At 42.4% G+C, this 11,745-nt stretch overlaps 1 protein-coding gene across 1 annotated transcript in view; it reads left to right on the forward strand.

The window, feature by feature from the left end:
• The first annotated feature begins 167 nt into the window (after nt 1–167).
• LOC110288620 (zinc finger protein 431-like) overlaps nt 168–11,745 on the forward strand; it is a 16,839-nt gene continuing 5,261 nt past the window's right edge. Inside the window, 1 exon segment of the mRNA XM_021154917.2 lies at nt 168–282. Coding sequence (XP_021010576.2) covers nt 280–282 — 3 coding nt within the window. The 5' untranslated portion in view covers nt 168–279.

Here is an 11,745-nt window from a genome sequence, read left to right on the forward strand (position 1 = left end):
GGTCTGGCCCTGGACTTGAAGCTTGAGCTGAGAACCTCTACACTGTGTACCTTCAGCACACTCTAAAATCTATGGGAGGTTCTCGAGTCACTCCAGACTTACTGGCCAATCAGAGCCTTTAGGCGGACCTGCCAGTCAGAAGAGAAGGCGGGTTTTCCGGGTGCGGTGGTGCTGGTTTCGCTTAGTAGCTGAGCAGCCTTGAATGGTACTGTGTGCTGTTCTCTCTGTCCTGCCGCTGGATGCTGTGGAGGGTGCTCAGGCAAGCTCCGAAGTTGTGACATGGTGAGCACAGGATCACTGCCAACAATGGGGAGAAGTAGGGGTCTGAGGAGCGCGAGCTGGTGTGGTGGGTCTTTCCCGGGACTGAGTGGGAATCGGCGGCCACGTGTGAGGTCCAAGCCACTCGCTGAACCCAGCTGTAGCCTCTGAATAACTTCACTGTGGGAGCTGCATCTGTGCAGAGCTTTTGGCTTGTGTGTAGAAAGATCCTTGGCATGATCCCAAACTCAGAGAGTCCTAGTTTCTACAATCCATTTGGAGTTAATTTTGTGGTGGTTATAAAAGGCATCTCATGTGCTGGGTAGCAATCCAATATCAAGCTGTGATGTGAAAGAGTAGAATTGATGATGTAAAGGATTTAATAAAGCTTAGGAGATAGTAAGGCACACCGAGTAGAATTTAGGCGAGGGCTGACTGCCTGTAAAACACCCCACAGATAAGTAATATGCTAGCCAGGGCAATTAGAGATTAGGAAGCTAGGATACACATGTTTGTTCACCAGGATTGTCCAGAAATATGGTACCAAACCATAACAAAGGAAACAAACTTGATTTACAACCAGCCACTAGGTCCATCTCCATATCAAAGAGCAGGCCTTTAACAAGCTGCTCTATGGAGCTTTGCAGTATTACAATCAACAGTAAGGCCTAGTGTGCTATAAAGGTTCAGTTTTCTTCTTGAGAAAAGCATAGTTCTGCCACATGGGTGAGATGATACCTAGTGACAACCATTTGAGAAGGTAAAAAAGAAAACAAAACAAAACACTGTTGTATTGAGTGCTGGTCTGATCAAGTTACACTTTCCCTGAAGTCCCCGTACATAGCTCCTTCTGAAACCCAGGAACTTGCTTGGCAGAGGCAGTAATAGCCTTGGGAGCTTTCCCTGAGGCCCTGGGTATAGAGATAAAACTGCTCCTTTTGTAAAACCAGGAATATGCTTGCGAGAGCTGGTAATGGTCTGGGGCCAGGAGCTTTGGGAGGGGTTGCATCAGGTTGTGAGAACACAACTCTTCCCACCGAATGGGGCTGTGGTTATCAGTTCCAAGGCCACTAGAGGCTTGGTCAGAAATGTTTTTAAGATACACTGAGTTCTTTTGCAGCATTGCTTGATTAGACTTCTCCTGACTGTGTCCCATTGTATGATGCTGCTTCTAAGTTCATAGTTTCTTCATCTTTCTGCTGACTTCATAGATGTCTCCCATCTCCTTCCTTTTCCCTCATGTCAATCGTGTACAAGATTTACTTTAGTATAAGAAATAGCTTGTGTAAGACCTCCCCACCCCAGCTTTTATACTTTGCACCTTTTCCTTTTCTGATGTTTTTCATCATCTGGGACCTTCCACTTAGGACACTGCCACTAACCTACTGTGTTAGGGCACTGGTGTACTTGGGATTTGATCCTCAAATATGTTTGCTGTGTAAATTCCCATCTGTCTAAGTGGCTAAACTTGCAGTCTCCAGTCTACATTTAAACTGTTCAAAACTTAACCTGGAACCTGAACCTAAAAGAGACTTAAGGGTGGCAGCTTGGGTGGAATGCAAAATCCATCATAGTCTGGCTCCTCTTTTAGCATTAACCATGTAGCTAGTCTTTGCTACTTTATGGTTTCTTCTTTTAACACACACTTAATCCCCCTCCCCCGCAAATCCAACCCTCTTACCCCCCACTTCACCCCCTAACACCAGATAGGAGAGAAACAAGGATGGAGGAGAAAGAGATTCTTGAATCTAGTTTCTTTATTTGTACTGGCCCCCCACCCCCACCCCCCAACATGAGTCAGTTTCTGATGGGGGAGCAAGGATTAAAGATAGAAAAGGCAGAAAGAAGATGTAAAGCCAAGAGTAAGATTGAGGAGGCCTGATGGTTAGTACTGCTGCAGCAGAGCAGCCAGCAGCAACCAGCAGCCTTGAGTTTATTTCTCATAGTCTTTTTATACCCCACAATACTGTAGAAAGCAAAGCCACAAGCTAACAGAAACAAGTTTCCTGAAACATACACAGAATATCTGTTATCCCAACCCTAACCTCCCTTGAGCCTCAGCTGTACCTCCTCTTGTCGTTCCATGCCTGCTCAGGCTGGGAAATCTGCAGACCCTAACCTACCTTGACTGCCTACAAAGAATAGGGTTAGTTCTAAGGCATAAACAAAGTAGTCAAGGAAGAAAAAAGGTGTAAACTAAGTTCCCTTGTTTACTGTACCCAAGGTCTTATCAAGATGATCAAGATATTTTAAGATATGAGGAACACATTCCTCAGCTGTTTTGGGGGGGGTTGTTTGTTTGTTTTTTGAGCTTACTTCCTTGTCCTAGCCCAGTGTCAAACATTCTTGCCATTTTCCTAGAAGTGATACCAAGAACTCTCCATACCGGGGAGAGTAGAAGATTCTAATAAAATACAAATTTACCATACTAGGGCTCTGTGTGCCCTTAGGGTGGTATGGAAGGGCAGAACTGGGAAGACTTGTTCTGTCTGAGTCATTTAATCTCTAATCCTCCAGTAGGAGAGCTGCTAATGTCCTCTGGGCAGCTAGCAGTCAGGAGGAGCACCAGTGGGAGGTCGCTTGCAGGTTTTTTTTTCCATATTCTCCTCTGATGCAGTTCATCAGAGAGCTGTGAGGGAGACTCCAAGCCACAGCATCGTGATTGTGGCAGCCACTAGGAAGAACAGGTTAGCTAAGCAATCAGAGTCCAATCTGATTGGACTGGGATGGACTGTGAACCAGACTGTGGTACTTTTGGTACATGTGGTGACCTGAGCAAAGGACCTTGGCCTCTGAGCCTGCCTGAGAGTGTGGATTCCCTGGGGAAAAGGAGGTTCTGCAGCTCTGGCCATAGTAAGCTGTGTTGCTTATAATACCACTGTTCAGTGTGCACACATAAGTATTGCTTTTGGTGTGCAGAAAAAAGATTTCAAAACTGAAAATCTGGTTTCTAGAAGTTCTGAACATTGCACTGCAAATTCAGTTTTGTGTGATAAATTTTACAAATCATTTTGAAACTGGTAGAGATGAGGTTATGGGGATCATCCTTCATCAATATTTGATTAAAATCCTTTTATCTTTCCACTACCACCAGTCACAATGGATTGATTCAGGGAAGTTCAGTTCCAGGGTCCAAAAGAAGTTTCTGAGATGTAGAGGTTTCTTAAGTGTGCATGATGGTATGCAGGTGGGTAGGACAGATTCTACATCGTGTGTTATAATCCACAAGGCAGGAAGCAGACATTAAATTATTCTTCAACCTTGGTTTGTATGTGGGCTCAGTGGGGCTGGGTTTGTGTGAGATCACAAGGGGGCATTAGGTGCTGAAGAGCCATAACCCACCTTTCTGATCACCTCCATACAGAGAGAGCTCTAGAGCCTCTATTTGAAAGTGAGGTCAGTAGTGGCTGGAAGGGTCAGAAATGTAACAGTTAGGAGTCATTTTGAGTTATTTTTGTGGGAGTTGTGAAGTCTGTGTTTATTCCATTTGTATACACATGCAACCAGGTAATACTGGTCATGTTCACATTTTTCCTGTCTGAGTTTCCTTAAGTTTTTTTATTGAAACTTGACTATAATTTGGGACTTATATTCTTGGCTTTTTTCTCTACATCTCATTATTTTTTCACAAATGTTGTAAAGCTTTTGATTGTTGTAGCTTTGTGATAAGTATGGATGGAATTTACATTGTGCCAAAATGTGTACCATTTCTTTATAATCCTAATGACAATTCTGAGGATTTTTTTCACATGGCAGATAGCTTTGGAATCAGCTTTCCTGTTAGGAGTTTTCTTTAGATTGTTTTGAATTTATCCTGCAAATTAAACATATCTGGACATTCTTTTTAAGAAAAAAAAATCACTATAATGGTGTTGCTTATTGTTGTAAGTGTGTGAAACTGAAACTGGTGTAAAATAGTGTACAAAGCCATAGAAAGAGGACTTTAGCATAGACTTTAGTGACACAGAATATATTGTTAGGGTCACATAAATGGTATCTCACTTAGTAGAACTTAATTGAGAAAACAAAAAGAGTGAAAATAAAACATTGTCCAGTACTGAATAATGAATATGTGTGTGACACAGGATTGTGTATTAGCAATAAACTCTGATAGCAGTAGGTTGGGATTTTCCATAGATATAAACTAAAACTAGTTAAGACCATGTTGTGTTACAGTTGATATAAAATAGCACATATTTAATATATGTATTCTGATACATTTGGACATAATACCTACACCCAAGCAACCTCATTCTACCAAATTCTTACAAAAATTACAGAATTGCCATGGATCCCATGCACTTGAAATTAGTTTTAAAAAGTATCAGAATTCTCATGTTCATTGCAGTTGTATTCAAGGTAGCCTAAATATGAGAATTACCTCAGTGCTCATTTGTTGAGAACAAGTTGGGTGCCTCAAGGTGACATTGTTCTAATGAAGACATTTGCAATGGTTAAAGGATTAAATACTTGTAAAGACTTTCACAGTCAGTGCTGCATTGGTCATGAAACAACATGTAATTACAGCTTAAACATTGTCAACCCATTTCTTTTTCCATATACTTTTAATCTTTAGTGCACTCCCATTGTCAAATGGATATGAGAACTTGAACCATCTTGTCTACCTCACAGGTAGCAAGGGGGACCAAGACAGCTCAGTCAAGTCAATAGGCTCTCAAGGGAGGGAACAAGGATTGAAAAGAAGACAATTAGACAACACTATGACATGACTCCAGACAGTGCTGAGGCTGAAGCAGGTTTATTTTTCTCAAGCCTGCTTTTACATTTTTTGCATTTGCTTTTACATTTTCAATTCTAGGTGAAGGAACAAAAAAAGCAATAAACAAAGTCTGGTGATCCCTGTTTTTAGGGGCTTATCCGGATGCTCCCAGGTAAAAGGAATGCCACAAATTCCTTGGCTGAGTTTACCTCCTTGTACTAGCTCAAATGTAAATATTCTTTTCTGCGCTTACTTCCTAAGTCCTAGCCCAAAATCAAATTCCTGCCTGAGCCTACTTCCACTTCCTAGCTCAATGTCAGATTCCTGCCAAATTCCTACAGAAGGGCAAAAAGCACAGAATCTAGCTGAAGCAATCTCCTTCAAAGGGTTTTTCTAGTGTTTATTTAGAACATTATGTGGAGAAGAGAAATGAAATATCAAGTTTTCTGTAGCAAGAATTGTTATAGATGGGAAGCAAATGTGGTACACTGTAAAAATGCAGAAAGTGGCCTTATTTGGATGGCATCAGAGCTTTCTGCCAATGAGTAATACTGCATGAAAAAGTAGAAAATGAGTTTAAGAAACAGACTGACTGTTTTGTTTGAATTTAAATTCTAATGATAAATTACAGTTGAACAAAGATGTAATAGTCTTAAATAACTGACTCATCTCTTTGTTTTCTCTGCATTAAGTAACATCTTAGATGGTAACACTTTCATTTTTGCTTTGGGAATGTGTTTAAACATTTGACATTTTTATACATCAGTTTATTTATTCATAATATATAATATAAATATAATTACAATTTTGTACAACATCACATTTTATTTTTATTGAATAGTTATTCAAACATTAGTTTTTCTTAAAAACACTCAAGAGTATTCATTTGTAATGAAATGAGAAGCATTGTAATTTCATATTCACATTGCTGAGAGCAAAACTTCTGATTTCACAGATACAAACTGGGCCCAACCCAATTTACTGCGTTTGGGGTGGGGTGGGAGGGGAAGGTGTTTCTAAATGTGGTGTGGCTTAGCCCTTAGTACACACATTTGCTCCCAAGTGATGAAGATAAAGTTAGTTTTAGAAAGAAGCACTCATGTTTGAAGGCAATGTCTAATTGAGTGGCTAACAAAATGATGAATCTGGGAAATATCTGATAGAATATGATATACCCAACTCTCAAGAGAAGAGAGAGGGAAGAGAGGCAACATAAGAGGAATCAGCTCAGAGGGTGTGAAGAGGAGGCAGTTTTACCTGGAGTGTTTTATAGAGACAGGCTAAAGAGAGAACATGCTAGACACAAGTAAAGAAAGAATGAGCCAGAGAATGAGAATGTGCCAGAAGATAAGAACAGATTGCTAGAGTTCATTTGAGGCCAAGCACAGCAATTCTGTCATAAGTGAAAGAAGCAGTTGGAATCAGGTAGCATGAAGAGGAGTTTAAGTCAGAACAGCTGAGTTGACCAGCCAGCCAAAATTCAGAAAGAAAAAGAAAGGGTGATGTTATTCAGCAGTTGTCTCAGATGCCCAAAACATTCTAGACCTAGATAAGACTGTACAGAGCTAGAGGCTTCCAGGACTAGGTTTAGATTATCAGAAGGAGAAAGTAAGCCTCCAAGATGATATTTTTAAATTACTTTATATTTTTTACACTCCATATTCTCACTCCCCAAAATGATATTTTTACGCTCCTGTGTGATGGTCACCATCTACAAAAAAACAGAATGAGAACTGTGTCTATCACAAATTATACTGCTTTTCTTTGTTCATTATTGCTTCCCTTTTTTGCATTTTTGCATTTCCATTTAAGCAATATTGAATTAATTTTTTATTTATTTTATGTATGTGAGTATACTGTAGCTGTACAGATATTTGTGATCATGTGGTTGCTGGGAATTGAACTCAGAACCTCTGCTCACTCTGGGCTGAAGATTTATTTATTATTAAATGTAAGTACACTGTAGCTGTCTTTAGACACACACCAGAAAAGGGCATCAGAGCTCATTATGGATGGTTGTGAGCAACCATGTGGTTGCTGATATTTGAACTAAGGAAGAGCAGTCAGTGCTCTTAACCACTGAGCCATCTCACCAGCCCTTGAATTAATTTTTAAATTGAAGATAGATTCTCTCTCATACAATATATCCTGACCACTGCTTTTCCTCCCTACACTCTTCCCAGCTGCCCCCCCCCGACTTCACCTATTCTCTTCTCCCCAAAATCCAACACCCCCTCGCCCCATTTCCTCTTCAAAAAGGAGCAGACCTCCAAGAGAGGACAGTCTAACAGGACAAAACAAGATAGAAAAAGAAAAGATGAAAGCCTTCATATTGGACAAGGCAACCTGATAGGAGAAAAAGTCTCAGGATCAAGCAAAAGAGTCAGAGTTATACCTGCTCCCACTGTTAGGAGTCCCACAAAAACACCAAGCTAACAACCATAACATATTAGCAGAGGACCTCGAACAAACCCATGCTGTCTCTGTGCTTGCCATTTAAGTCTCTATAAGGTTCCTACAAATCCAGTCAGTGTTAGTCATGGGTTCCCTCTCATGTCAAGGGTCTCAAGTTAAACTGAACATTGGTTGGCCACTCAACCAAGTTTGTTACCATCATGTCCCAGCACATCTTGCAGGAAGGACCAATTGTAGGTGTGTGTGTGTGTGTGTGTGTATAAGGGGGGAGGGGGGCAGGTTTCTCTTTCTGTAGCCTGTAGAGTAACTTCTCTCCTCAAAGAGACTAGAACATAGGGGTCAAAGCTCCAAGCCTGCACCAGTTTGGTTTCTACATTCAGTGAGCTGTGTGGAATTTATCCTCATTGATGGGGCCCTGCTGTCAGTTATGTGAGAGCAGTTTTGTCCTAGCATCAGCATGGATTGTTTGAGGATCTCAAAGGAACCACATTGACCAACAGCTCAACCAAATGTAACCCATTTCTAACATTGAAGTCCTGGCTGTCTAGAAAGGATGGTCAGTTCAGACTATGTAGTCTCCATTACTTGGAGTCTTCATTACGGTCACCCTATAGCATTCAGGAAGTTGCTGTTGTACTGGGTTTTTACATTAACCCCAAATGACCCCTAATTCCAGCTGTTTCTCCCTGCATTGTGCTTACCCCTGCATCCCAACTGATCCCTCCCACTCCTGTTCCCATCAAACTCCAGTCTATTTACAGAAACTACTCTATTTCCCCTTTAGAAAGAGATCTGTGCCTCCCCCCCCCTATAGCCCACCTCTTTACCTAGCCTCTCTGGGTTTGTGGGGTACAGCTTGACTATTATTTACCTAATAGGTAATATCCACTTAAAAGTGAATGCATGCCATTCTGGGTGTGGGTTACCTCACTTAGGGTGGTTTTTGTGTTTTGTTTTTGTTTTTGTTTTTGTTTTTTATTTTAGTTGCATTCATTTGCCTATAAATTCACAATGTCATTTTTTTTTGTTTTTTTTTTTGTTTTTTTGTTTAGAAAACAATATTTCATTTTTATTTATTTTGTTTGTTTATTTGTTTTGTTTGTTTTTTTATTACATCTTTTCCTCAATTACATTTCCAATGCTATCCCAAAAGTCCCCCATACCCTCCCCCCTACTTCCCTACCCACCCATTCCCATTTTTTTGGCCCTGGCGTTCCCCTGTACTGGGGCATATAAAGTTTGCATGTCCAATGGGCCTCTCTTTCCAGTGATGGCCGACTAGGCCATCTTTTGATACATATGCAGCTAGAGTTTTGTATAAATGTACCACTATTTTTTTGTTGATCCATTCTTCACTTGAGGTACCTCTAGGTTGTTTCCAGATTCTAGCTAGTATGAGTAAATATGCTATGAACATAGTTAAGCAAATGTCCTTGTAGTAAGGTGGAACACCTTTTAGATAGACTCCCAAGAGCAGTATAGCTGTGTTTTGAGATAGATGGATTCTCAGTGTTCTGAGGAACCATGATTCTGAGGAAATACTGATTTCCATAGTGGCTGTATTAGTTTGTACCCCACAAGCAGTGAGGGGTTGTTCCCCTTTCTCCACATCCTTGCCAGCATGAGTTGTCACTTGTATAATTGATTTATAACCTAACCCTTAACCCTAACCCTAACCAATTATCTCTGTCTTTGTCAGCCTCATGTTTCTTTAACTCTTCTTCTTGTCTGTCTCTTATTTACTGGTTCTTCCTCTAAATATTTCTCATTCAGAGTATCTCTCTCATTTCAGACCTCTCAAATCTCCTTCATCTCTATTTTTACCTCTCCTCACTATTAACCTCCCTATTTGCCACTGTCATCTATCTCTCTTGAGTCTGCTGAAGCTTTGCTCTTAGCTCACTTCTTTGCAGACCTCTATCTTTCCTTCGTTTCTCCTCCTCTGCACTTTCTTATTGACTTACGCTAACTTTCTTACCAACTTACCCTGTCCTTCTTCTAACTTGTAACTTCCTGTTACCTCGGTCAGATTGTTGGGGCACTTTCTAGTCCCACAGAGACGAGACCCCCATCAGAGCCTGGCAGTTAGACTCGAAGGTGCTCCTTACCTTGGACAGAAGCCCCAAGTTGGCAGATGCCTCCCTCACTGGAGCTTGGAAAAAAATCACTGCCAGCAGCTCAGGGCAGAGCCACCCTAGAAGAGAAAACACGTGGGGCAGGGAAGGGAGTGAAGCTCTCACAGCTGGCTGTACCGGACCACTGATATCTTAAAGTGAAAGCACTTTTTCTGTTAACAAGTTATGGGATGCAGGGGACAAGGGAATGAGAAGCAGCCAGGGAACCTGCGGAGCTCTTGGCTGGCCACTCTCGTAGCCTCCTCTATCTCCCCCTCAGCAGCCACAACATCCAGGGCCACTGACTTCTCAGGGACCACCCCTCTTTTGTTCCGGGTTTCCCAAGCTCATTTCTCCCTAGGCTCCAGTTCCATGGGTGGGACCACTGTGACCCCTGGAGTTGGAGTGGGAGGCAGGGCAGCCGAGGAGCTGAAAGGAAGTGGTCAGCATAGGGATCTGACAGGATTCTTAGGCTTATTCCAGAGGGCATAACTCAAAAACAGTCGTCAGTTGTTAGTCCAAGTCCGAACACAAAGAGACACACGACACACAGAAACTGTTTTCAGGCAACCACCATAGAATCACAGTACCACAGAAATGACAAACACAAGCAAGACCAATACAGGGTGTCTTACACACGATTTCCAGAGAAGCCTGACACTATCTGTTCCAGGCATATACTGAACCCTAGCTGCTGCTGGGTTGAGAAGGACTGTTTCAGATCTAACAGCTTGACACCGGAGCATCCTCCAGCGTTGTGGCCTGCAATGTTTTGTCACGTCTCACTGTCACTACAACCAACCCAAATGGACCTCTCTCCATGGGAGGGCCCCCAGAACCTGAGACCAGCCTAAAACCAAACCAAGATAATCAGTCAACCCCTTGGGACCCAAACCAGACCTGAAACCAGCTATGTCCCATGATGAAAACCACAAACAAAAACAAGACAGCAACAGAGAAAAAAGAAAGACACCAGTATATCTAAGCACACTCGTCCATGCCTGGACTTGTACAACCAACCAAACGCGACTTCCTGATGGGGGTCGGATTCCACATTGACACCCTTCCTGACGGGGGGGGGGGGGGGGGGGGGGGGCAGGACTCTGCTTCCGCTTCCGCCCCCTTCCACCCGTGGAACGTCTTCCAGGGTTGCAGCCTGCGGGGCCTTAGGACATCTCCCTCCCACAGCCACTAGGTCCTCATGGTCCACAGTGGTCACTGCCAGAATACAGAATACCAGAACTGGGAACCCAGGTGGGACTCGAACCCACAATCTCAGAACTGAAAAACCAAGACACAAGGTGGGACTCAAACCCATAATCTCAGAACTGAAAAACCAAGACACAAATTCAGTGGTACCACACTTAGACAACAGACAGCATGCAAGACTCACACAAACAAACGTACCTTCAAGGGGTCTTTCGGGGTTCCTGGGTGTCACGCAGATCTCGCTGGGGCCTCCAAATGATAGAACCTACTGGGGAAACCCCCACTCAATTCCCGATTCGGTGGGCACCCAAAGAATCACGAATAGATAGACCGTCTTGATCTAATTACACGAGGTAGTTTAATGACAGAACTCCAGACCAACATGCATCCCACACAGGAGATAATGGATGTCGGCCACGAAACTCGTAAGCTAGGGGTTTTTATGGGGTAAGGGGCTTAGGGATGTGGAATTCAGCATAGCGACACACTATTGGCTTATTCAAACTTCAGCAGAAAAATTACATGTACGTGCAGGGTGTCAGAGTTCTGTGAGTTATTGACTCCGTTCAGATAGCCCTGTTATGTCTTCATATTCCTCTTTATCTTTTTGGTCAAGCTGTTCCCAGGAATGTTTTAACTACGGGGCATACCCGGGTTTGTTTTTCTTTGTTCTCAGCCCCAGGCAGCCTCTAGGCTCACAAACAACCAGCAATTTCTGAGTACTTTATATGACTTAAGATCTTGAAATTTCATCTTTCTTTCACTTTCTATCTTTCTTGTTTGTTTGATTGATTATTAAAGAGGAGACAGGGTCTTAATATGTACCTCTGGATGTCCTGGATAGACCAGAAATATACCTGCCTCTGCCTCCTGAGTGCTGGGATTAAAGACATAAACTAATATGCTCAACTTGCCCATCATTTTTTGTACTTTAGTAAGTGTTCATACAATTTCTCTGATGTATGCTCAGTATTGCTTCTCTCTCTCTCTCTCTCTCTCTCTCTCTCTCTCTCTCTCTCTCTCTCCCTC

The sequence above is a fragment of the Mus caroli genome, unplaced genomic scaffold, assembly GCF_900094665.2.
Source record: "Mus caroli unplaced genomic scaffold, CAROLI_EIJ_v1.1 scaffold_16445_1, whole genome shotgun sequence".
Taxonomy (NCBI): domain Eukaryota; kingdom Metazoa; phylum Chordata; class Mammalia; order Rodentia; family Muridae; genus Mus; species Mus caroli.